Source organism: Rhinichthys klamathensis, unplaced genomic scaffold (assembly GCF_029890125.1).
Source record: "Rhinichthys klamathensis goyatoka isolate OS25496 unplaced genomic scaffold, OSU_Roscu_1.1 h1tg000191l_1, whole genome shotgun sequence".
NCBI classification, from domain to species: domain Eukaryota; kingdom Metazoa; phylum Chordata; class Actinopteri; order Cypriniformes; family Leuciscidae; genus Rhinichthys; species Rhinichthys klamathensis.
Window position 1 is genome coordinate 572,318 of NW_026606717.1, and position 27,779 is coordinate 600,096.

General features: G+C 43.4%; 2 protein-coding genes across 2 annotated transcripts; both read left to right on the plus strand.

The window, feature by feature from the left end:
• Positions 1–5,264, plus strand: cfbl (complement factor b, like). Its single transcript, XM_056261981.1, has 18 exons — positions 1–95; positions 555–746; positions 856–1,041; positions 1,180–1,353; positions 1,443–1,538; positions 1,636–1,769; positions 1,956–2,103; positions 2,218–2,349; positions 2,508–2,600; positions 2,740–2,877; positions 3,062–3,162; positions 3,282–3,414; positions 3,497–3,635; positions 3,727–3,806; positions 4,144–4,244; positions 4,445–4,574; positions 4,730–4,779; positions 4,934–5,264. Exons 1-18 carry the CDS (start codon positions 35–37, stop codon positions 5,102–5,104), a joined length of 2,259 nt encoding a protein of 752 aa, XP_056117956.1. The 5' UTR covers positions 1–34; the 3' UTR covers positions 5,105–5,264.
• Positions 5,265–6,664: 1,400 nt separating this feature from the next.
• Positions 6,665–27,527, plus strand: bbs1 (Bardet-Biedl syndrome 1). The gene is made up of 17 exons (XM_056261983.1): positions 6,665–6,832; positions 7,149–7,225; positions 7,335–7,369; positions 8,691–8,963; positions 10,655–10,701; positions 11,091–11,129; positions 11,546–11,618; positions 11,713–11,844; positions 12,007–12,113; positions 13,131–13,251; positions 13,338–13,496; positions 13,588–13,657; positions 13,754–13,912; positions 24,501–24,634; positions 24,720–24,854; positions 24,978–25,064; positions 27,025–27,527. Exons 1-17 carry the CDS (start codon positions 6,801–6,803, stop codon positions 27,109–27,111), a joined length of 1,767 nt encoding a protein of 588 aa, XP_056117958.1. The 5' UTR covers positions 6,665–6,800; the 3' UTR covers positions 27,112–27,527.
• The last annotated feature ends 252 nt before the right edge of the window (positions 27,528–27,779 follow it).

Sequence of the window (27,779 nt, forward strand, 5' to 3'; positions counted from 1 at the left end):
GTTTCACTTGCTTTGTGAACCTGACGAGAACATCATGGAGCGTGAACCATGGCTGAATCTGTTCATGCTTGCAATACTGTGTCCTCTCATAACCGGTAGGTCATCTTGCCTTGCCTTAAACCATCAGAACCATAAGGTTTTTTTGTCTATGTAAAGTTTTATTTTGCTGTTTCACTGAAATGCTGATTTGAGGGAATGTTTAAACACATCAAGAGATGCATTAAACAGCTAATTGATTCTTAATTTCTAATTTAATAGTCTGTAGTATATAGTCCAAAGCAAATAAGTCTAAAATGAGTCTATAAATAATTTATTGTAACTTTTAGACGCATAGTTTTTTTGAACTCACAAACACACCATCTTTTATGATTTGAGCTTAAAAAGCACAACTTTTATTTGATAAAGCGTAAAATAATATTACAGTAATTTTACTTGAAAAGTAGGTTTGGGACCCAGAATTCTAAACTGTACAGCCCTGCTGAAGGGTCACACTAATGTTCTTTACAGTGATTTCTTTCACGACACCCTTTTTTTCCATCTGATATTCCCAAAAGGTGCTCCATCCTCTAATTTGTGCTCTGATGAGAATCTCAGTATTAGAGGAGGCAGTTTTTCTCTCTCAAGTGATGGGAGCCTTGTAAGATACAGCTGTTCAGAAGGCTATTACCCAACCGTAACAATCCGTCGCTGTAACAGGGGAAGATGGAACCCGATGCCAGAAAAAAAGAAAAAAAAAGATTGCAAGAGTAAGCAACACATTATGAGACAAACATGATCTTACTCTTATTTATAACTGAGAAAACAACCACATTTTCCATTTCAAGGCTACTCATAAAACCAATCCTTTTGTCTCAGAAGTCACATGTCCTAATCCTCGTGGTTTTGAAAATGGAGAGGTGTATCCATCTTTGCCAAGGTATTTCGTGAACGACACAACCCACTACTCATGTCATTCAGGCTACATATTCCGTGGCTCAGGGACTCGTGTTTGCCAGTTGAATGGGAAGTGGAGTGGAAGCACAGCAGTCTGTGGAAGAAACTGTGAGTGAGAAGTCTCTCTGTGCTCTAGTGCAATAAAAAAGCTGTAAATTCAACAATTTCCTGGTTCATGAATGCCCTACAGATTTGTTAAACATTGGTCCTTAATATATTTCATTATCTGTTCCTCTTTTCAAACAGCTGATCACTGTCCTGATCCCGGCATTCCCGCTGGCTCTACAAAATATGGCAACAATTTTAACATTGACGACAAAGTCACATACCGCTGTGACAGAACATTGACTCTGATTGGTTCCAAAGAGCGAGTCTGTCAGGACGATGGCCAGTGGTCAGGAACAGAGCCAGAATGTTACGGTAAAACCTTCCTCCTTCCTGTTCAAAGTACATTGCCCTAATTTTACTGAAAGTTCAGCTTTGCTAATGTTGTTGTTGTGTAAATACAGCTGATTTCACATACGACACCCCAGAAGAAGCCTCAGAGGGTTTCAGCAGTTCTCTAAAGTCCAATCTAGAGCTTTCTAAACAACATGAAGAAACAGGTAGTCTTGTGCAACTCACGCTGCCTTCTTCCTCTGCAAGACAACATATACTTTTGTCACCACAACTTTTTTGAACGAAACCCATTTCCTGTGTCAGATCAGTACGGGAAGATAATACGAGTGCAAAAAGGTGGAAAACTCGATATCTACATTGCCCTGGATGTATCTGACAGCATAGACGAAGATGAGTTTGAAAAGGCAAAAGAGGTCATCAAAACACTCATAGATAAGGTATATGAAATAAATAGTGTGGTGATAACCATCATTTCAACTGACCGATTTCATGCTTCGATATTTCTGCCTAATTATGTCCCATTAGTACTTGTGCACCATTACAAGTTAATGTAAGGTGTTATATTTTTAATGTAACTACACATGAACATAATAAAGATTTGATCCTATGTTAATTACCGACAGATCAGTTATTACGAGGTCTCCCCAAACTATGAGATCCTGATTTTTGCCACAGACGTTAAAAAGATAGTCTCAATGAGGGTCTTCAAGAGCGGGCAAGGAAATAACCTGGAACAAATCCTTAAAAGCCTGGAGGATTATAAATATGAAAGTAAGTGTTTTGTTTTAGTATAGCAAAAGTTCAAATGCATTTGTTCAGCGTCGTATAGTCTGAGAGTCTTTAAGGACGTATGTTTTAATATCCTGACTTTTTTGTGACTAACAGGTAAAGGTAATCGAACAGGAACTAATATTGCCCAGGCCTATAAGGACATTTTAGAGAGTATGAAAATAGAACAGCTGACCAATGAAGAAGACTTCATGCAGACCCAGCATATCGTCATCATGTTCACTGATGGTATTGATGACAATATTTATACTTGGCGGTTACCACTGAAACTGTTAAAGTGTCTTTTGTTCTTAATGTAAAAAACTATTAAATTATCACAAATCAGAAAAAAGTAAACTAACTAAAGCTCTATATTTACTATACTTTACAACTTATTTTGTCTTTAGGTCAGGCCAACATGGGTGGTAGCCCAAAAATGCCAGTGTACCAGATCAAAAATCTTGTGATACAAAGTAATCCTTTACGAGAGGACAAACTTGGTGAGGAAGAACATGAATCATCTTTGACATTATAAACTATAGAACATTAACAAAAAATAGAGCAAATCTTCAAATACATCTCACTTATAACTCAGTTCTATTGTTTATTATTGATACATTTTTTTTGTTTGTCGTAAAGATCTGTATGTGTTTGGGATGGGAGATGAAGTGCAGGCTGAGGACATTAATGATTTGAAGACTGATCGGGGAAATGAGAAATTTTTCTTCAAACTTAAGAACTTGGAAGAATTGAAAAAGACATTTGACAACATGATTGGTACTTCATTATGTGTCTTTTCCATTTAGGAACATGGTTAGAAACATAAATTTAAGATAATTATTGTCCTCTGTATTAATCTCAAAGCACAGTCAATATATATAATTAATCTATAAGTTAATATTAATATTTATAATGATTTAATATATGATTTCTCCTGTTCTCCTTGCTTCTCCCTTAACAGATGAGGGCACCAGTGTAGCATTATGTGGACTTTACAGAGATTACAATGATGGTTCCAATGACCGCCATCAATACCCTTGGTTGGCAAAGATCAGTGTGACTGTGGGTATCCCTATATCATAGTCTTACTACTTATAGCTTAGCATCATCACCACATTAGTTCTAGGAACATATGCAAATTTGTTTTGAATTATAACGTCCATTCTCTGATGATTTTGCAGCGCAGCAATGGAAAAATCTCTAACTGCATGGGGTCACTAGTCACCTCAACCTTTATCTTGACAGCGGCTCACTGCTTCAATTTTGGTGACACACATGATAGGATAACTGTTGATATTGGTTCAAATATCCGAGGTAATGTTATGTCTTCAACCATATCATTTAGAATATGTATAATGGTGTAAATCTCATCAGTGGTGATTCCATACTCTTATAGGAATAAAAGTGAAGCAGTACATACCTCATCCTCACTATAACCTCAAAGCAAAAAAGGACATGGGAATACCCGAATATTATGAATTTGACGTAGCTCTTATTCAATTGGAGAAACCCGTAATTATGGATCTCAATCTTCGGTGAGCAATGCAGCTCATGAGTCATTTTACGCTACTAAAAAGTGTTAAAATAGTGTAATGAATGAATGACATATTGTGTTTGTCTGTACAGGCCAATCTGCATCCCCTGCACCAAGGAAACCAGCGGAGCTCTGAGACTTTCAGATAGAGAAGGAACGTGCAGAAAACATCGTGAGTTGCAATTGTCAGAAATGCTGCATGCATTTTAGTTTTGTGGATTTTCTAAAAAAAAATGCTGGGTTAAAAACAAACATTTCTAAGTTATTTGGCAACTCAGTGCTGGGTAAAAATATTACAAAATATCCCAATAAGATGACACAACAGGCTGAACCGCATTTGGGTTAAAAAAAAAACCCCAGCATTTTTAAGTGTATAAATATATAGTAAATATATATCATTGCACTGTCACAATGTAGTTTAAAAACATATTTGTGTAGCCTGTTATTTATATCTTGTAACATTGCTAAAATACAACATATATTTTATTTACATTTAAACTGTTTTACAGAGGAAGTGATAATGAGTGCAGACACTGTGAATGCTGCTTTCATGACTGACAGGAAGAAAAAAATTGACAAGAAGTTAATCAAAATCAAGCAGGGAAAATGGGTAATGATGTGTTTATGCTGAACACTGGGTTATCCTTTGATTGTTTTCCTTATATTTGTATTCATTTGTGGTTTCATTAAGTATATACAGGGCTTGATTGTTTTTTTCTAAGTGGATCTCAAAAGGGAATGGACTTATTAGCAATAGTTTAATTAAAAGCATTACCTCAACAGTTGAATTAATATGTCCTTTTTCTTCAGCGGGATGCTTGTGTTGAGGATGCCAAAAAAGCTGAGGGAATTACTGCGAAAAATGCTGAAGATATCGTTACAGATAATTTTCTGTGCAGTGGTGGGATTGAACCTACCAGAGATGATATTGCCTGCAAAGGTACGTTTGATTTTGCAAGAGTGCATAATATTTGGCTCTAATCTACAATTTTTGGTGTTGCTAGAATCATCAAAATCTCATATAACAACTCATTATCCTTAGTAAATTGAATTTGCTAAAAGATCTTCTCTTAATGCTGTGCATGTCATCAACAGGTGACTCTGGAGGGGCCACTTTTGTGGTTCCTGGTAATCGAATGGTCCAGGTGAGATTTTGAATAATTTTTCATGTTTGTTGATACTTTTTACAGAATACAGAATAACTATTTCAAATCACCTGCATACTCTTCTGAAGACTTAATAGCTATTCATGTCTATTTTAAGAGATGTTTGTTTTAATATCTGAATAATCTTGGAAAGGTTGGTATCATAAGCTGGGGAGTGAAGGATCTGTGCGCGCGCAACCCGAGCGCTTCGTCTGATGCACAATCCAGAGATTACCATACAAGTCTGTTCAGTGCAGAAGTACGCTCATTCCTTAAAGACTACTTAGGAAATGGCACACTGGGAACCCCTCTTACGTTCTTGTGAACATTGTTTTTAACAGTAGTTCAGAAATGTTGTGCATGCCTCTCAGTTAAATAAACATTTCTATTGTCCTTTCCTACTTTGAACTTTGTTGCAATTTGTAAGAAATGTGACACAATAAAAGCATTGTGTAGGCTAATAATGAAAAGCAATAACATATTAATTTAACCTATATGTTGTTTTTGTCATTTTGAATTTTAAATTATAATCCAGTGCAAGTAACAAGTGTGGTTAATTAACATTGAATTTAATGAATCAGGGGTCGTTTACACGACACTGGTTTTATAATTTTTTGTATGCGTTTTTGCCGTTCATTTAGGAGGCCTGAAAACGTAAACTTTTGAAAGTTTTGCTTCAAAGTGCAAGATTTTTATTTGTGATCACCTGAATATTTTGAATTTTATAATTTGTTTTGTTTTGTATACCTGTTTGCTTTCATATTGTATGTAAAAAAAGAGAGAGGAAAAACAGCTAAATGGCTTTATTTTCTATGTGACATTTCTACCTTACAGTTATGTATCTTTCATTGTGTCATGTTTCTCAATAAAAAAATATATATACAACAAAGTGCAAGATTTTGAAAACAATACCGTTCTTGTCTCCCTTGTTTAACGAAAAAAACGCACATTTGTGAAAACGGTGATGTCATGCGCATATGGTTAAGTCAATAGACCTTATTCAGAGCTGCACCATAGGTGTGAAAGCGAGGCTTTGAGGGATAGACTTACCTTGTTTTCAATGTCATCTGCTGTACAAAGCTCCTAGATCACTTATAATTTTCCAAAGCTCATGGTGTCTGGAGTTTTTTGTCTACTGAAATTTCTTGGAAAGATATTTCTGCAGTGTTTCGTCAGCAGAACAATCCAAAAAAGAAAAACACATTAAATAACAGTACAACCCACTGAAGAAGAGACGTAGAGATCACAGCCTCGCTGTGTAATAATAATCGAAGAATAATCGAAAGATTATTCCCGTTAAAAATGGCGTAGTTGGCGCTGCTGTGAATAAGGTCTAGGCCTTTCTATGGTCTAGGCTTAGTTTTTCTTTACAAAGTTACATCGACAACTCTTGGCCTGGCATGAATAATACAGTGTTTTTAATTATGTTTGCGGATCCGAGTGCGATCGTTTTGACAATGTTGTCGTCTGTACGCAAAAAAACGCAAAGGAAAAACTTTTCCGTTTTTAGTAGGCTACATCGTGGTCATGTAAATGTGCCCACAGACAAAATAAAGCTTGAAACTTTATTTTACATGACTTTATATTATCTAGCAATGAATTTAATGTTCATTGCTAGGTAATATATTTTTTTAAATCACAAAAAGGTTTTGAAACATTTAGACGTTTTTAAATATTTATATCTGTTTATAATGCAAATGTGCTAATATAATATAATATAATATAATATAATATAATATAATATAATATAATATAATATAATATAATATAATATAATATAATATAATATAATATAATATAATATAATATAATATAATGTTGTTGTTTTTTTATTCGGAACTAATTATTACAACGAACCTTTCCTGGAGGAAGCATTTTAATGTAGCGCCTTTGAGCTCTTCCGCTGGAGTGGTTGCTATAGGAACGAGGAAAGCCGATCTGAGGATTACAGCAGACAATCGAAGCAGTTTGATTTTCACTGCCTTGGTTAATAAAAAGCATTTGAAAATAGCAAAACCGTCATGTCCTCTGTTTCCCAGGAGCTGAAAGACACGTGAGTAGTTATATGCGTATTCATGAGGCTTTTTCTAGAAAACAGCATTAGCATGTTGATATAGCATATTCGAATAATTTAAGATTTCCTTAAAATATAATAAATGATGGCCAATCCTTTTATAATAGCAGTAACGTTAGAGCTGAACACCTCTGATTTGCTCAAATATGTCGGCACAATAAATAATACAACAGAGTTGGAGTGTTTTCAAATCCAGTGGATAGAAATAAATTCAGATGTAACGTAACATTACCGATGGTTTTATAATAAAATGCTAGCTTATTGGAAGTAGTAAGTTTTCCCTGTGCTCTTGTAGTTCAGTGGCCAGCTCCAAATGGCTTGATGCCCACTATGACCCAGTCGCCAATCTATACACCTTTTCCTCTTGCATTGGTAAGTCCCTTGAGTCACATGAACTTTCACAATAACTTAACGTACATATCTGCTGTTTAGCCTGCAACTGCCAATGTCCCCAGCTCAGTCTTCCTGTTATTTTCCACAGCTCTTTCAGATTTGCATGGAGATGGTGAGAATAAGGTGAGAATGTGTGTTTATGGCATTGTGTCCCTTGTGAGAAAGATGTGCACTTATAGTTCATCAAAAAATGTAAATGATCCCATAATTTACTCACCCTCAAGCCATCCCAGGTGTATATGACTTTCTTCTTTCAGACAAATACAATCGGAGTTATCAAAAAAAATATCCTGGCTCTTCCAAGCTTTAATGGTACCTTAGATTTTGAAGGGCATGCATCCATCATAAAAGTAATCCATACGGCTTCAGGGTTTTAATAAAGCTCTCCTGAACCGAAGCGATGGGTTTTTGTAAGAAAAATATCCATATTTATAACTTTATAAACTATAATCACTTGCTTCCGGTAACAGCCGTACGTGAGTCGAGTTCCGGCGGAACAGTGACCTCTGACCCGACGAGTGACCTATTGATGAACGCGGAAGCGCAGAGGATAGAGCAAAACACCGGTCACGAATTAGGTGTCTTAAACGAGAATTTTTTAAGTGAAATGTTGGAGGAGCTTGAGTTTGTTGGCCAGCCCTATTTGTTTGAACCAAGAGAGGCGTCTACTTTCACCTAAGCTTACGCTACGTCATGAGTCGGGTCAGAGGTCACTCTTCTGCCGGAACTCGACTGGCATACGGCCATTACCGGAAGCCAGTGATTATAGTTTATAAAGTTATAATTATGGATATTTTTCTTACAAAAATGCTTGATTTCAGAGGGCCTTTATTAACTCCCTGGAGCTATATCGATTATTTTTACAAGGGATAGATGTGCTTTTTTGGACTGCAAAATCGAAGGTACCATTCACTCCCAATTATAAAGCTTGGAAGAGCCAGGATATTTTTTTAATATAACTCTGATTGTGTTTGTCTGAAAGAAGAAAGTCATATACACCTATGATGACTTGAGGGTGAGTAAATTATGGGTTAATTAAATGTTTTGGGTGAACTGTCCCTTTAATATATATATCAGTACATTTGACAGTACATTTTAACTATATTTCAAAGGCAATAGACATAATTATGAAATTACTTATAAATATGTACTTAAGTCCCACTTAAGTGGGTAAAAAAAAAAAATTTCATTTAATATTAATTTAAACTGTAATACATGTTTTATTTAATTGTAAATAACATTAAGGGTACGAAAACATTACATTCAGTAAGTATATATATGTATTTTTTAAATATTATATCCATAGAAGTAATTTTAAAAGTATGCTAAAGTGTAAAGTTTTTTTTCCCAGAAGATAAGAAGTTACCTTTTTATGCAATGGCAATAATCCATCAATGAGAAGTAGACTGGCAATAAAGAGTGATTTGAGCTGTCTGTGTACCAGCTGGTGGTGGGTGATCTTGGCACGGGAGTGTGTCACATGAAGCTAAAGGTGTACCGTGGCACTGGCCTGTTGAGTGAGAGCACCCTGCTGGACTTGCCCACTGGACTGGTCTCCTTCCTCATGGACCTGCATGAGCCACGGACACCGGCCATCGCTGTGGCCTCTGGTCCCTTCATATACGTCTACAAGAACCTGAGGCCCTACTTCAAGTTCACGCTGCCTAGTCTGGAGGTGAACCCTCTGGAGCAGGACGTCTGGAGTCAGGCCAGGGAGGTGAGCTGTTCATATCACACATTCAGCTCTATGCATTGAGTGAATGAATGAGGCATTTATATAGTGCTTTACTATGTACTACTGTACACCCAAAGCGCTTTACAATCATATAATGGGGTCGGCAGCCACAGTACAACAGCACTAGTGCGCTCAATACACACCAGCTATAGATCTTATGCACCAGAGAAACAAGGGCGCCGCCATCTTTAGAATATTGTCTTTGAACTTCCGTTTTTGCGGTCGCTCTATATATCTCTATGGCATCGCTGTCCAAGAGTAATTCGCTTTTGAAGTGGATTTACTTAATGTAAAGTTAACGAAAGTTATCATGAGGATTGTAATGTTTAAAGCAGATGTCTTTAAAAATTTCAGTAGACCGGGAAGATTTTAAAACGAGCCGTTCATTCATAAATAGGCAAGATCGCTGTGAAAATACAGACCGGAAGACAAAAGACAACGAGCGCTGCGCTGAAAAGGGGCGGGGCTACATAAGGTCTATAGACGAATCCGGCGAAACTACCGGAAGTAAGCGGGTGCCATAACTGAGCTGTTGCTGGGTAGCGTTGCGCCATTGCCTCCTATTGTTTTAGTTGCAAAATGCGTCCACTGGAATAAACAGCTCGCGATTTACGACTGTCACTAACGTTACAACTTTTATAATGTCGAGTGGGAAAACATGTTCCGTTTTAAATTGTTTCAATGGTGGCAGTAAAGGGCGCATTGGGGCAGTAACGTTAGTAACATTACTGTTATGTCTGTTGTTAATGTTTGATTTGCTTGACTGTGACAGAATTTTTTTTAAATAACAAATTAAAATAACAAATTAAATTAAATATAATGCAGTTTTTGTTATAATAACAATTATTTAATGACATAAGTAAAACATATAATACATATGTAATATAGTGCTCAGCAAAATCTCCTCTCTAGCTATTTTTTTCTATTCAATTAACATGCTATGGTCATTAAATGGCTTTCCTGAGCTAAATGTTACGTTATGTGACATAATTGTTCTCCTGCTGTTATATTGACCTCTTTCCATGGTTTAAAAACACTAATTGGTCGATATTATGTATACTTTCTAGCTGTAACGTTACCTTACCCTTGCCTTTTGTAATGTGAAAATGAGATAAATAATGGACACAAATGAAAACCATGAATTCGTTTATTTGATGTCATTCATTTATTTATTGTTGCCAAATGGACAGATCTTTTTATAGTTTCCTCGTTAGCTAACGTTAGCCTAGCTGGCTTGCCAAGCTATTTTCATAAATAATCTGTAAGATCGTTTGTACCTTCATCTGTGACTGGAGGCCACTGTCTAACATCATCAACCCAACAAGTCATTCTGCCTGGCTGTAGCTGTCTGTCTGCCTGGCTGCGTTATCACGGAGGTTTGTTTACATACCGGTAACAGCTCAGTAATGGCGTCGCCACAAGATGGCAGCCTACACAGAACGCTCGTCGGATTCGTGTATAGGTGGAGAGGAGAATAAAGCCAATAAAAGCCAATTGAGTGAATAAAGCCGATAAAGCCAATTGAGTGGATGGGGATTATTAGGAGGCCATGATTGATAAGGGCCATTGGAGGGAATTTGGCCAGGACACTGGGGTTACACCCTTGCATCATGTCGTGTGTGAGGCTGCCATATGTTTACTCTAATGATTACTGGATGTGTTTTGACTCTTAGGACATGATTGATCCAATGACCCTTAAAGAGATGTTAGAAGGATTAAGGTGAGTTACTGTATATATTTAGTGTTTTAGACCCAATGCACTGCAGTTGTAATGGCTTTTAGAGTACAGCCTGATACAATACATGTGTATTTTCAGCCCGTTCTCATCCTTTGGCGTCATACATGTGGACATTTCGTTGAAATCTTACGCACATGGCATCGTTTAGCGTGAATATGAGACGCAGATCCCAAGGCGTCATAACCGTACCCTACCCCGGACCTAAACCTACCCATAACAGTGCGTGTTATATTGACGCTAAAGGATGATATGTGCGTAAGATTTCGACTAAATGTCATATGGCGTCACCTATATGACGCCAAATTATGAGAATGCGTTGGTATTTTACAGTTAGAGTACTGTAGATAATTGTATTGTTTTCTTTTGAACAGGGACAAAGCTGAAATTCCCCTCTCTGTCAGATCGCTACGGTAAAAACTGTTCCAATATTATATCTGTTCATATTATAACCTTATTAAGATTATTAATCTAGTATATTAATATAATATTAATATACTATAATAATAACCTTAATAAGGTTATAATATAAAAAAATATTATTTAAAAAGTAATTATTAGTAGTAGTAATTAATACTACAAAGTAGTAATTAAATAAAAATTCATATTAAAATATAATTTTTTTAAATATCAATAAGGAATTGGAAAAACTTGGAATTGGTTGCCTCAAAATAAGTCTTTATACAAAAACAATTATTTGTTTAATATAAAATATAATATATAAACCTTTGTCAAAGTCATATGGTACAACCAACATGCAGAACAAAATCATATAAATATTTTTGTATCTATTTATTAATTAATTGCCTTTCTCGTGTGATTTATTCAGGTTCCTCATGCTTGAGCCACAGGAAATGAAGAGTTTTGTTCATCTTTACAAAGAACAGCCTATACGTAGACAGGTGCCAATATCCGAATACATATACACAGTCACTCACACATAGATGGCCAAAAACAATTGCACTAACATGGCTTTTGTCTCTTTGTTTGTCTCAGACGGTCATTACCTGTATAGGGACGTTGAAGAAGAACATGGCAGATGAGGATGCGGTTAGCTGCCTAGTGATTGGCACAGAGAACAGTGATGTTTACATATTAGATCCAGAAGCCTTTACCATTCTCTATAAGGTCAGCACATTCATATCTGCTTCATATGTTTGTAGTTTCTGGTTTTTATGTATCATCAGAATATCAGTGACTAGTTTAAAATGACTTTACATGTAGTTTTAAATAAACCGATTTCCTAAAAAGAATGAACTCTTTACTGTGAGTTTTCCTGTGTGTTTTCAGATGTCACTGCCTAGTACAGCCACCCTAATGGACGTGACGGGTCAGTTTGATGTGGAATTCCGTATCACTGTGGCCTGTCGCAACGGCAATATCTACATATTACGCAGGTAATTCAGTGAATTGAAACATTTTTGCGGTCCAAGAGGATTTTCAAAACTTGTAATCAGTTGAACCAATTGCTTTACAAAATAAATCTCAAAGCACTCAAAACTGGACATGATGAGGATGTCTGCTGGTTAAACACATGTAAATACATTGTAAATGTGTTTTCATTAAAGTTTCATATGTTCATATGTATTTTTAATACCTCCCCCCGTGGCATTTTCTCCTATAAATTCTAAATGTTCTGAAGCAGTGGGACAGAACAAAGACTCTTTCCTGAAATCATGTGACTTGGTCAGTTAGATACGTGCTCTAAAGCAGTGGATTAGAGAAAAAAAGATGTATAAGGGCTTTGAGGCTTTTTGAAGCAGTCTCTCCCAAGATCCTGATTCACAGGTCAGAGTTCTCCAAACCTGAACTTTGGAACGCATTGAAATGCGAAACTTTTTCGCATGAGCTTGTGTTTCCAGTTCCCAGCTTTCGCATACGTATGAATGGAAGTCAGTGAAACGAAAAGTGTAGTGTGACCGTCCATTTAGTGTAACTTGTATGAAAGATTGTTTCCACCATGGAAAAACAAAAAAAGTAATTGTGACTTTTTATGCTAGTTTTATGCAATTCTGACTTTTTCCTTGCAGTTGCGAGCTTATATCTCGCGATTCTGAATTTATTTATCAGAATTCCGAGTTTATATCTCGCAATTCTGAGTGACGTATTTTCTCAGTATTCTGTATTCAGTGTCCCCCCCAACCGCATACACATGAGGAATAAAAAGCCAGAATTCCAAGATATAAACAGAAAAAAGTCAGAACTGTGAGTTTGTATCTCGCAATTCCTACTTTTTTCACAGAATTGTGAGATACAAACCCGGAATTGCGGAAAAAAAGGTCACACTTGTCATTTACCTTTACCTTTTTTATTCCGTGTCGGAAGCAAGCTCGCATAAACCTGTGATAACGTTAAAAAAGGCCAATAAATAGGTGAGCAACGCTCACTGACATTTTTTTTTTTTTACCTTAAAGGGATTCCCCAAAGCCCAAGTACTGCATTGAGCTGTCCTCTCACCCAGTAGGACTGGTGAGGATGGGAAAGAATGTAGTTGTAGGATGTACCGGTGAGACGCTGCATGGTTACACTCAAAAGGTATGATACATGTATCCATGTCTGTCACAATAACAATAATGCCTCAAAAACTGATAATGATAACCTTCTAATGAATTCTCCTGTAGGGGAAAAAGCTGTGGACGGCTTATTTGCCAGCCCCTGTTACCACCATGGCACTGATGGACCTCCCCACACGAGGATTCCAGGCTGTACTGGTGGGTCTGGCCAACTGTGAAGTACACATGTACAGAGACAAAAATCTGATCAGCACCATCAAAACACCAGTAAGAACTCAATGGGATCATATTGAAGTGTGAAGTTGAAGTGTCCCTGTTCTCGTTATCATTATCAGAGACTTTAATTTCTGTCTTACAGGACGTAGTGACAAGCATTTGTTTCGGGCGCTATGGACGGGAAGACGGCACTCTGATAATGACCACCAAAGGTAATAACGTATGTTACATGGTAGATAAAGCAGTTTACGTCAACTGTAAGATTGGATACAATGCATTTCACATGTTTTTAACTGTCTGTGATCCAGGAGGAGGTTTGATTGTGAAGATCCTCAAGAGGACGGCTGTGTTTGATGACAGAGACTCGGCCCCTGGACCCCCAATAGCCCAGAGCATCCGCCTGAACGTGCCCAAGAAGACCAAGCTCTATGTGGACCAGACTTTGAGAGAGCGTGAAAATGCAGTTGGTTAGTGATGAACCGAAATCATTTTTTTTACAGAAACACCTCTTTCCCCACCATTGACGGAAATTTCTGGTAATCCATGTTTTCACTGTTATACGCTAGGGGAGCTATTACACATCTTCTGAAACAGTAGAGAATCTCTGGATCAAACATTAAACCGCATATAAATCAAAACTGCTTAAAGGTCCTTTCACACTGGACGCGATTTTGACGCACGAATAATTCGCGCGATAGTTTTATTTTTTGATCAGCTGTTTGTGTAATGAGTGCTTCCACACCGAACGCGAATATGCTGCAGGGAAAAAAACGACTTTTATTTTTTTCGCTTCGATGTCGATTTTTTTTTTTACTTTTGCGGCGACAGAAAAGGCTTCAGCCAATCACATACATGGAAACAAAGGTGAAGCTTGTTGACGCTTTGGCCGCTCTGACGTAGCAGCATTATGTGCGAGAGAAGAGAAGTGTCACAACATGAAATGTAAACTAAAAACAAGTAATTCATTGAAACTAGAAACCTTTTATAATGACAGCATTTTTATATTGCCTATTCCGCATCTTAACGCACATGACGTTGTTTGCTTAGGGACCAAAAGAACGAGGCATGGGATAACATAGCTGGGATAGTTGGTGTCTCCGGCGAGTTGATGAAGTGCTTGCTGATGATGTATAATATTTGTGACTATTCATTATTATTAATGTATCGTATCGTTGGCTATGCATCGAGATGCATATCGCATCGGCCTCAGCTATGGAGATGCACATCCCTAGCCCAATATATCGAAAACATTCGGAATGGGTCAGACATAATTTTGGCCACTTATTAAGTTTTGTTTTGTAGAAAGCCTTTCTTTAAAGTGAATTTCATTTTGTATAAATTGTATCTTAATTTTAATCAATTTTTCATCAACAAATTGCCTGGATTAATAGGAATAAGAAGCAAATATAGTAGACAATATAATTAGGACACGGAGGCGCGTGAACTGAAGCGCGTCTCATACCGAAAACGGACAGAAAACACTAGTTTATTAATTAACAATTCAAATGTTTAATGCATAATCCTTACTTTGGCCGGTTCTTTGTGGCAAAGTTTAAGCTACTTTACAAGATTAGCATACTCCCCTTCAGACTATCTGTTCTTTAAGATTGGGTGCACACAAAATCTTTTCTGTCTTTTAAAGAAAACGAAAAGCTCGTCTTCACTGGATGATGATGATGGTGGTGAAGTGTCCGTGTTTTCTCAGTTGTCGGCGCGAAAGTTTTGGAATGTTGAAGCTCTGAACGTCGCAAATTCGCATCGCGGCTGATGTGAATGGTTTTGACGCGAACTATTCGCTTTTTCGTTACGCGTCCGGTGTGAAAGGGCCTTAACGTTACAGAATAAAATGTCGACCCAGGACGAGCTATAGGACTGTGCAAGCTTTGGGAGTGTTGATGGAAGCGATCTACATCTGTTTTGATCATCGTTCTGAATCCGATCCGGACGTCATCTTTGATCATTTTTTTCCCAAATTTTTTTTCAGAATGTTTCTTTTTTTTACCCACATTCAAGTGTTGATAAAAAAAGATTGAATGTAGGTAGAATAAAATGTTTTATGTATTTTTTCTTAAAGCAGAGGCTCTGTTCTTTTAATATATTGCATGTTCAGCTATTCATACAAAAATTTTTTGTATTTTGTGAAAATGATCAAAAATGCTGACTATGCTAAAGTTTTCCCTTGGCTGAAAACCGAAACCGGAAGTCTAGTTTTGATAATTAAGTTTCACTGAGTAACTGAACGTTTGCTGTTAAGGGTGTTGTGTTCTCAAGTGATAAATTAAACCAATTTGAACAAATCTTACATATTGCATATTACATACTAGTCAAAACTTAGGAATAATTAAGATGTTTAAATGTTTTTGTAAAAAGTCTCTTATGCTCACCAAGGCTGCATTTGTTAGATCAAAAATACAGTAAAAACACTAACATTATGAAATATTATTACAATTTAAAATCACTTTTTTATTGTAATATATTTTAAAATGTAAAATGATGGCAAAACTGAATTTTCAGCATCAATACTCCAGTCTTCAGTGTCACATGATCCTTCAGAAATCATTCTGATATGCTGATTTGCTGCTCAATAAACATTTCTTATTATTATCAATGTTATATCATTACAAATATTTACCTATTGTTGCATCATTTTTGGCCATGGTGAAAAGTGTCTGACATGTTTATCTTTTGTATTTTATCCACGTTTTGTGAACAAAATAGATACTGACAGTCAAAACACGCCACTGAAGAAGTGGTAATTAAACGCCAATGTTTAGGTCAATTGCTCTCCAATACCATTTCCACTGAAACCAACAGTTCCTTTTTTTTGCGTGTTTGTTTCCGTTTGCTGAAATTTCGGTGCATTGCTACAATTGGACACAGTACTAGAACAAATTAGATAATTTAGTCATTTTTATAACCAAAGGTGATGGTGTAGTTCCCTTTCGTTGTCACTCCGAGTTCCGTCGGATGACGACGAATGGGGTTTCGCTTAGAAAGCCAATCGACTTCGAATACTTCAAAACGAGCCAATGGCAAAGAAATGCCATGGGTCTGCGGAATTTGCATAGCGTAGCACCGCCCCACCTCGTGGGTATTTAAGGAGCACGCTGGCAGCAAACCGGCATGTTTTCGCTTCGGAGCCAAGGTGATCCTTCGTTCCACAAGCCATTCCTGAATTTGTCAGTTCTTCAAACGAGCAAGATTCTCTGGTGTTGGTGTGACGGCGATCTTCGGCGAGCGCGCACTTCCTGCGTATCTGTCTGTGGTTCGACAGCGAGTGTGTTTCTCCCCGAGCGCTTCAACACAATCAGGTTTCTATTCTCACAAAAGAGCTTGCACGTGGCACGTCTTTTTAAAGATGCCTCGCCCGTGCACTTCTGGTTGCGGTAGGCTGGTTGACGACTCTGATGGGCACGAGTGGTGCATAGTGTGTTTGGGCATTGATCACGCTAGAGCAGCACTCGTGGATGACTCATGTTCTCTCTGTGGGAACATGACCATCGCAGCATTACGGTCAAGACTCGGTGATCTCGCAAGAGTGAGGGTCCCCTCATCCACACCCCGATCTACTGACTCTAGAAATAGAGCTAGTACTTCGGCTGGTGGCCAGGGTGATCTGAGGGTGACGGTTTGGAACCAAGCGCCGACTATCAGTCCGTGCCCAGCCGCACCCTCTCCAATGCTGCAACCCGTGAGTGCTCAGGGGATTCCGGCGAGATCATCTTCGGGTGTCCCGCGGGTTTCCTTTGGCGCTCCAGAGGAAGATGCCATGTCTATTGCAGCATCACAAGGTGGGTCGGAGTCTGCTGGAAGTGAAGACTCATCACAGCTGCCGCCTTCGGGTGTGACTACAGTTGTGCCAGAGTCAGATCCAGAGATGACGGCCATGCTGTCTCGAGCCGCCGCGAGCATCGGGTTAGAGTGGAACCCTCCGCCCTGTCCCGAGCGCTCGCGGCTGGATGACTGGTATTTGGGTCAGGCTGCGGACCCCCGTCCGCGTCAGGCCCCGATACCTTTCTTCCCGGACGTGCATGATGAGATCTCGAAGTCCTGGAAGACTCCCATGTCTTCCCGTGACCGCTCGATGATCTCATCCGCCTTTCCTCCCCTCGATGAGGCCGCTGCCCGTGGGTACACTGGGCTTCCCCCGGTCGAACGCTCTGTTGCGATGCAACTGTGTCCTCAGAGCGCTTCGTCTCGTGGTGAGCCAAAGCACCCATCCAAAGCCTGTAGGTATTCGTCTACGTTAGTGGCGAAGTCCTACAGAGCTGCGGGACAGGCAGCCACCTCTTTGCATGCCATGGCCATTCTGCAGGTCTACCAGGCCCAGATGCTCAGGGACATGCACGAGGGTAGGACGGACCCAGGGCTCTTCAATGAGCTGCGCGCCGCCACCGACCTTGCTCTCCGAGCGACGAAGGTGACCGCACGCTCCCTGGGTTTGGTGATGTCCACAGCCGTGGTCCAGGAGAGACATCTATGGCTTAATCTTGCCGATATGAAGGATGCCGAGCGGTCCCGGCTGCTCGACACCCCCATATCGCAAGATGGCCTTTTCGGCGGTGCAGTCGAGGACTTTGCCCAACAGTTCTCGACTGCGCAGAAACAGACTGAGGCTATTAAGCATATTCTGCCCCGACGGCCCGCTGCTGCCTCCACCCAGCCGACCGGGCAGAGTACTCAGTCTGTTCGCCGCCGAGGGCGCCCTCCTGCGACTCCCGCCCCTCCCGCCCGGCCCAAGCAGCAGCCTCCACCCGGGCCCGGTCGCGGAGGAAGTCGCAAGAAGGCGCCCCAGCCCTCTCCAGCCCCGCCCCCCGCTAAACGCCGGGCCAAGCGGCGCTCCTGAGACGGGCTGCTCAGGGATGACGTGTGTTTCTCAGGAGGTGGTAGCAGGACCACTCCTTCCCCCGGTGGAGGGCCGGGGGAGAATCTTTTGTTCTCCACTCCCCGCTGCTCACCCACGGGTGGGCAGCACCCTAATGTGGTTAAGAAAGAAATAACACGTTCATCCCTGAGCACACAGAGTTCTTGGACGACACGGTGCGCCGCCCCCGGGCCGTGCACCCCTCGTCCTCCTCTGTCCCAGAGCCGGATGACAGTGCGCGCCGTCTCCGGACCGTACCACTCTCATCCCCCTCTGTCGCCAGACCCCTGGCAGAGCAGACCCCCGTGGAACGTTCGTCCTTCCCTGGTCTCCTCTGTCAGGGCGCGGTTCATGACTGCACCCCCACATCGGGCCGCTATGCCGTCCACGTCTGGGTCAGTCATACCGCCTCGCTGCCCCACCGACGGGAAGTCTGTGGTTCGCATGACCCCGCTGGTTCAGTCCTTGGGAGCTTGGTTAGAGCTTCCCAACCTGTCCCGCTGGGTCGCACGAACGATCAGGCTCGGCTACGCGATTCAGTTCGCGCGGTCTCCTCCCCGCTTCAGGGGAGTCCGCTCCACTATGGTCGGTGGCAATGCCCCTATCATGAGAGCGGAGGTTGCTACCCTGCTGGCGAAGGGTGCGATCGAGACTGTCCCTCCAGCCGAAATGAGGTCCGGGTTTTACAGCCCCTACTTCATTGTTCCGAAGAAAACCGGTGGGTTACGGCCAATCCTGGACCTGCGCGTATTGAACCGCTCCCTTCACAGGCTGCCGTTCAAGATGCTCACCGCCAAACGCGTTTTCGAATGTGTGCGGCACCAGGATTGGTTTGCAGCGATCGACCTGAAGGACGCCTACTTTCATGTCTCCATTCTCCCTCGACACAGACCGTTCCTACGGTTTGCTTTCGAGGGACAGGCATATCAGTACGCAGTTCTCCCATTCGGGCTAGCCCTGTCCCCTCGCGTCTTCACGAAGGTCGTCGAGGCAGCCCTTGTTCCCCTCCGGGAACACGGGGTTCGCATTCTGAACTATCTCGACGACTGGCTGATTCTAGCTCACTCTCGAGATCAGCTTTGCGAACACAGGGATTTGGTACTCCGCCATGTAGCCCGTTTGGGCCTTCGGGTCAACTGGGAGAAGAGCAAACTTTGCCCCGTGCAGAGGATCTCTTTTCTCGGTATGGAGATCGACTCGGTCGCCATGTCCGCGCAGCTTACGAGCGAGCGCGCGCAGTCACTGCTGACTTGCCTGAGACAGTTCGAGGGCAAGAGTGCGGTTCCACTGAAACTTTTTCGTCTACGTTAGTGGCGAAGTCCTACAGAGCTGCGGGACAGGCAGCCACCTCTTTGCATGCCATGGCCATTCTGCAGGTCTACCAGGCCCAGATGCTCAGGGACATGCACGAGGGTAGGACGGACCCAGGGCTCTTCAATGAGCTGCGCGCCGCCACCGACCTTGCTCTCCGAGCGACGAAGGTGACCGCACGCTCCCTGGGTTTGGTGATGTCCACAGCCGTGGTCCAGGAGAGACATCTATGGCTTAATCTTGCCGATATGAAGGATGCCGAGCGGTCCCGGCTGCTCGACACCCCCATATCGCAAGATGGCCTTTTCGGCGGTGCAGTCGAGGACTTTGCCCAACAGTTCTCGACTGCGCAGAAACAGACTGAGGCTATTAAGCATATTCTGCCCCGACGGCCCGCTGCTGCCTCCACCCAGCCGACCGGGCAGAGTACTCAGTCTGTTCGCCGCCGAGGGCGCCCTCCTGCGACTCCCGCCCCTCCCGCCCGGCCCAAGCAGCAGCCTCCACCCGGGCCCGGTCGCGGAGGAAGTCGCAAGAAGGCGCCCCAGCCCTCTCCAGCCCCGCCCCCCGCTAAACGCCGGGCCAAGCGGCGCTCCTGAGACGGGCTGCTCAGGGATGACGTGTGTTTCTCAGGAGGTGGTAGCAGGACCACTCCTTCCCCCGGTGGAGGGCCGGGGGAGAATCTTTTGTTCTCCACTCCCCGCTGCTCACCCACGGGTGGGCAGCACCCTAATGTGGTTAAGAAAGAAATAACACGTTCATCCCTGAGCACACAGAGTTCTTGGACGACACGGTGCGCCGCCCCCGGGCCGTGCACCCCTCGTCCTCCTCTGTCCCAGAGCCGGATGACAGTGCGCGCCGTCTCCGGACCGTACCACTCTCATCCCCCTCTGTCGCCAGACCCCTGGCAGAGCAGACCCCCGTGGAACGTTCGTCCTTCCCTGGTCTCCTCTGTCAGGGCGCGGTTCATGACTGCACCCCCACATCGGGCCGCTATGCCGTCCACGTCTGGGTCAGTCATACCGCCTCGCTGCCCCACCGACGGGAAGTCTGTGGTTCGCATGACCCCGCTGGTTCAGTCCTTGGGAGCTTGGTTAGAGCTTCCCAACCTGTCCCGCTGGGTCGCACGAACGATCAGGCTCGGCTACGCGATTCAGTTCGCGCGGTCTCCTCCCCGCTTCAGGGGAGTCCGCTCCACTATGGTCGGTGGCAATGCCCCTATCATGAGAGCGGAGGTTGCTACCCTGCTGGCGAAGGGTGCGATCGAGACTGTCCCTCCAGCCGAAATGAGGTCCGGGTTTTACAGCCCCTACTTCATTGTTCCGAAGAAAACCGGTGGGTTACGGCCAATCCTGGACCTGCGCGTATTGAACCGCTCCCTTCACAGGCTGCCGTTCAAGATGCTCACCGCCAAACGCGTTTTCGAATGTGTGCGGCACCAGGATTGGTTTGCAGCGATCGACCTGAAGGACGCCTACTTTCATGTCTCCATTCTCCCTCGACACAGACCGTTCCTACGGTTTGCTTTCGAGGGACAGGCATATCAGTACGCAGTTCTCCCATTCGGGCTAGCCCTGTCCCCTCGCGTCTTCACGAAGGTCGTCGAGGCAGCCCTTGTTCCCCTCCGGGAACACGGGGTTCGCATTCTGAACTATCTCGACGACTGGCTGATTCTAGCTCACTCTCGAGATCAGCTTTGCGAACACAGGGATTTGGTACTCCGCCATGTAGCCCGTTTGGGCCTTCGGGTCAACTGGGAGAAGAGCAATCTTTGCCCCGTGCAGAGGATCTCTTTTCTCGGTATGGAGATCGACTCGGTCGCCATGTCCGCGCAGCTTACGAGCGAGCGCGCGCAGTCACTGCTGACTTGCCTGAGACAGTTCGAGGGCAAGAGTGCGGTTCCACTGAAACTTTTCAGAGGCTCCTGGGGCATATGGCATCTGCAGTCGCGGCAACGCCGCTCGGATTGCTTCATATGAGACCGCTTCAGCTTTGGCTTCGCGACCGAGTCCCGAGGTGGGCATGGCAACACGGCACGCTCCGAGTACCAGTTACTCCGACCTGCCGTCAGACCTTCACCCCGTGGGGGAACCTCAGCTTTCTACGGGCAGGAGTGCCTCTGGAACGAGCTTCCCGGCATGTTGTTGTAACGACAGATGCCTCCACCACGGGCTGGGGTGCCATGTGCAATGGACGTGCTGCCGCGGGCTCCTGGACAGGACCCCACCGCTTATGGCACATCAATTGCCTCGAGTTGCAGGCTGTACGTCTTGCTTTGCGCCGCTTCCGGGCCGTGCTCAAGAATCAACACGTACTAGTCCGAACAGACAATACCGCCACTGTAGCGTACATCAACCGTCAAGGTGGTCTGCGCTCCCGCCGTATGTCGCAACTCGCCCGCCACCTCCTCTTTTGGAGTCAGAAGCATCTGAGGTCGCTTCGAGCCATTTACATCCCTGGAGCCCTGAACTGTGCAGCCGACGAGCTGTCACGGCTTCAGCCCCTCCCCGGAGATTGGCGACTCCATCCCCAGACGGTTCAGCTGATTTGGGACCAGTTCGGGGACGCACAGATAGATCTGTTTGCCTCTCACGACTCGACCCATTGCGCCCAGTATTATTCCCTGACCGAGGGCACGCTCGGCACGGATGCTCTGGCGCACAGCTGGCCGCGGGGCCGCAAATATGCGTTTCCCCCAGTGAGCCTTCTTGCGCAACTCCTGCGCAAGGTCAGGGAGGACGAGGAGCAGGTCACTCTGGTCGCGCCGTACTGGCCCACCCAGACCTGGTTCTCCGAACTTGTACTCCTCGCGACAGCACCTCCTTGGCCGATTCCTCTGAGGAAGGACCTCCTTTCTCAGGGACGGGGCACCCTATGGCACCCTCGTCCCGATCTTTGGAACCTCCACGTGTGGCTCCTGGACGGGACGAGGCAGGGTTGAGTACCCTGCCACCAGCGGTGGCGGCTACCATCACTTCCGCTAGAGCGTCGTCCACGAGACACCTCTACGCGTTGAAGTGGAACCTCTTCGTCAGCTGGTGCTCTTCTCGCCGAGAAGAGCCCCGGAGTTGTTCGATCAGTGTTGTGCTTTCCTTTCTTCAAGAAGGGTTGGAGCGAAGGCTGTCTCCCTCCACCCTTAAGGTCTATGTAGCCGCTATTGCCGCACAGCATGACCTTATAGAAGGTAAGTCTTTGGGGAAACATGACCTGATCATCAGGTTCCTGAGAGGAGCGAGGAGACTGAATCCTCCTCGTCCTCCTCTCGTACCCTCTTGGGACCTCGCAGTGGTCCTAGCTGCCCTGCGCAGTGCTCCCTTTGAGCCTTTGCAGTCAGTCGAGCTAAACTTCCTATCTATGAAGACAGCGCTTCTGACTGCATTGGCCTCCGTTAAGAGGGTGGGGGACCTGCACGCATTCTCCGTTGACGAAGCGTGCCTAGAATTCGGGCCGGGCTATTCTCACGTGATCCTGAGACCCCGGCTTGGATATGTGCCCAAGGTTCCTACCACTCCCTTTCGGGACCAGGTGGTGAACCTGCAAGCGCTGCCCCGGGAGGAGGCAGACCCAGCCTTGGCACTGCTCTGTCCAGTACGTGCGCTCCGCATCTACGTAGACAGGACGCAGTGTTTCAGGACCTCAGACCAGCTCTTTGTCTGTTATGGTGGGAAGCTGAAGGGAAAGGCTCTCTCCAAGCAAAGGTTGTCTCACTGGTTAGTGGACGCCATTGCTTTGGCATACCAGCAGCAAGGTCGACCGTGCCCCCTTGGTGTGACTGCCCACTCCACCCGGAGTGTGGCATCCTCTTGGGCTCTAGCGCATGGCGCCTCGCTAACAGACATCTGCAGAGCTGCAGGCTGGGCGACACCTAACACATTCGCCAGATTCTACAATCTCCGAGTGGAGCCTGTGTCCTCTCATGTACTCGCTTCAACCAGCTAGTACCGGACCCGCTCAGGTGTCTTCGCTTGCTCGCCATTCCACTCTACGGACTGGATACGTGCGATATTCTCCTCAGGTGAGCTTCTCCGAAAGCCCTGAGTTCCTCCAGCACTCCTGACGTCGGCGCCAGTGTCTCTTGCCTGCGCGTCGGCTAGGTGCCTCCCGTGTGCATGGTACCTTCCGGAGCTACCCCCACATGTGTATTCCCACTGTAAGCCTCTCTGAGCATGTGTCTTTCCCTTGCCAAGCCACCAAATATTCCACCTGCGGCTGGATACCCCAGTGATTCCCCATATGCATCCCTCGGGTCATATGTGTATTTCTAAGTCCCCCCCTCTGGGTTGGCAGTAATTGCATACTTCCCTAAGACCTGGGATATGCTCCCCAGTGTACCTTGGTATTCCTGTGTTAAATAGGAGTCCTTCGTCCGTGCTAGTCTCACGACATGGATCTCAGATTTACGCAGGGCACTGGAAGACAGCTGGGAAGGTGGCGTGATTAGACTGGTATCCCCATTCGTCGTCATCCGACGGAACTCGGAGTGACAACGAAAGGGAACGTCTCGGTTACGGATGTAACCCTCGTTCCCTGAGTAGGGAACGGAGACGTTCCGTCTGTCTGCCACTTCCGCTGTGCCGCGAGGATCGCCTGACCTCAGTCTTGGCTCCTCAGCGAAGAAAACATGCCGGTTTGCTGCCAGCGTGCTCCTTAAATACCCACGAGGTGGGGCGGTGCTACGCTATGCAAATTCCGCAGACCCATGGCATTTCTTTGCCATTGGCTCGTTTTGAAGTATTCAAAGTCGATTGGCTTTCTAAGCGAAACCCCATTCGTCGTCATCCGACGGAACGTCTCCGTTCCCTACTCAGGGAACGAGGGTTACATCCGTAACCGAGACGTTTTCTGTTATTCCTTATTAGCCTCTTGTTGCTTTTTCTATGCAGCCATGCACCGAGCTTTTCAGATGGATCTAAGCAGGCTGCGTCTAGCTGCAGCACGTGCTTATGTCAAAGCCCTGGAGTCCAGCCTCGCGCCCATGTCTGCGAGCCTGACCGAGCCTCTCAAGATGAACGCAGTGGTAAGTTGTGCAATACTGAGTGCATGAACAAGATGAAACCGGATGGCCGATACTGATCTCCACTTCTGCTTTCTGTTCCTGCTAGGTTCAAGGGCTGGGCCCATCCTTCAAGCTCACTCTGAACATCCAGAACACTGCAGCGTCTCGTCCGGTCATGAACCTGGCCATCAGTTTTCTGTATGATGAAAGTTTGTACAGCATGAGGACAGCCTTCTTCAAGGTGACCTCAACTGAGCAGTTTCATGATCACTATTCTTACCTGATAAGTGCCGACTTTTTATGTGTAGTTATTAATGTTGAGGAAATGTTTTACTGAAAACAGTGAATTGTCGTGTGTCTGTAGATTCCCCTGCTGGTTCCAGGCCTGAATTACCCGATTGACACTTTTGTGGAGTGCTTGAGTGACAAAGGCATCTCTGACATCATCAAAGTAAGACTCGCACCCAGTTAGAACATTTATATTCTGAATGGCTAGAAAAATATGCAAATTGCACAATATACCAATATTAGCCCCAAAGTTTTATACAAAATTGAATTAACCATTTTATTTACAGAATAATAACTATGCGTCGCTCACATGCATATAAGGAAGTGACAGTAAAGACTTTCATAATGTTACAAAATATTTATACTTCAAATGCTAATAATACGAAATGATTCTTTAGCACCAAATCAGCATATTAGAATGATTTCTGAAGAAATGTTTTTTTCACTGAAGACTGAACAAGAACAAATTACATTTAATTACTATGTAATATATTTAAAGGTGCCCTAGAATGTTTTTTTTATTATTTTATAATGTTTCCTGGGTTACCCTTATAATGTTAGTATGTTTTTTAGATAAAAAATAATCATAATTTAGAAATAAATGGCATTTTTCCTAGCCTGCTTTTAGCCTCTGATTTGAACACTCTGTTTGAAGGGGCGTGTCTGCTGTGGGATTCAGTGTAACCGCGGCCACTGCTGTGATTGGCTGACATGCTTGCATATGAAATAGCTAGTACGCATTACATGTGAAACTCTCTCCCGAATACTTTTACTACTGCTATTATACGTTTTTACTATAACAGCTATCGAGATTAACGAATCGTGAGATGTTTTTAAAGTATTTAGATCTATTCCCATCACATAAAATGTTGCCGTGATGAGCATTGAGCAGATGACAGTGTGTTGATCGCGAGAATGAAGATCTTATCATTGCAAAGCAGTTTCTGCACTCTCTCTGCTTTCACCAATGCAAACACGATGATGTAAGTACAGTAAGAGCTTCGTTGTGCAGTAACGTGCGTCATTGATTTCATAACGAGTTTGGCAAGTGTCCACATAAACTCGCGCTGTGTGGAAAGATTGTTCTTTGATCGCTTTCTGTATATAATTTGTTCACAATTTAAATACGATTATTTTCATCCTACTAAAAGAAACGATGTGAAGCTGATATTTTAGTCACTGGCTTGACTTACTGATGCATAAACAGTATTGAACGATTTTGAGAGAAAGATTACCTGTCTGAACTTGAACAATTACACATCAGCTTGGTAGCTCGATCCGAGGCCAGCTCTGTATTGGCCCAATTTGAGGAAACACTCGGTGAAATGTTTGGAAATTTCCAGAGAAAATAAAATTAACCCATTGTTTCTTCAGAGGCTCAGATGAAGGAACTAAAAAATACTTTTGTGTTCATGTGTACATCCACACTGAGCAACTGCCATGCTTCGGCTGGGCAGTTCCGCCTGGCATTGAGGGCTGGCATTATGCAAATATTTGGAGGCGTACATATTAATGATCCCGACTATTGCGTCACAGTCGGTATTGTGTGGAGAACCGACCGTTTTTCAGGGGTGTTTTTCATAAACGTGAATTAAATGAGAACGCGAAAACAGTCCAGTTTGAGATTCACTCTATGTCATGTCCATGCACTGAACTCTTGTTATTTGACTATACCAAGGTAAATTCAATTTTGAATTATAGGTCACCTTTAAATAGAAATGTTTATTTTAAATTATAATAATATATATATATATATATATATACATACACACACACACACACACAATATTACTGTATTTTTGATCAAATAAATGCAGCCTTGGTTTTAATAGACAATCAAAAACTAAAACATTCAAAAAATCGTATCGATCCCAAACTTTTGAATGGCAGTGTGTGTATAAAATGTAGGTAAAACAGTGTTTATCTAAAATGCTGTGGCATAAGTAATCTATTCATGTCTACATTTGCTTGAAACTGAATATTCTATTATCATTCTATCACTGGTGCCACCTCAAAAAATAGGAGCATGATGCCCCTATACAGTCCCATGATGTACTACATAAACGTTGATTACTGTATGCATGAAATCAAGCCGATGTTTGTTGTTATGTTTCTGATTTTAGGTGTTTGTGCTGAGAGAAGGAAAGAGTGCTCCTCTCCTCACCGCCCACATCAACATGCCTGTGAGTGAAGGACTTGCACTGAACTGAGAGCGAGTCGTGTCGTCTAGCTGAGCTTCACAGGCGTCTTCAACTCTTGCTGTGCTCCTAGCAGCAGCAGTAGTTAGCAGCGAGGCTTCTCCAGGCAGCTGCCTGAAACGTCACAGGAGTAAAGAGAAGCTTGTGCTGGCCGTAGAGCCGGTGCTTCCTGTAGTTTAGATCAGGATCGAGGGAGTCGTGTCCTCACAGGCAATACCTTTTAATGGATAGTGACTGGAGCCTTTGATTGACAGCTGTGAGGCCAAGTGCTCCATAGTTTGGATGTAAGAGTTGTTCTGATGTTTATTTGTGGTAGTCATGTATATGTGTATGTAAATTCATATTTATTATTCCTGATGTAATGATCACACACAAACTCAATTATGAGACTTTATTGACTTTTGTTGTTATATAATTATTCATTACATGATCAGTGTAATGGTTTATGGGGTTAATCTTGCAAAACCGTTCAAGGCAGAGAGAGCAGTAAGTAAAAGATTAGGTGCGTCCCAATTCACATTCTTATGCACTATTCTATGACGTTTTGTAGTATAAATAGTGTGAATAGCACTTTAAATACCTGGATGATGCACTTAATTAACCGAAAAAAAGAAGGTGGAATGTTTGACCCTTCATGCACTCAAATGTCGTATCAGAGGGGCATCAGAATTCAATGTTAA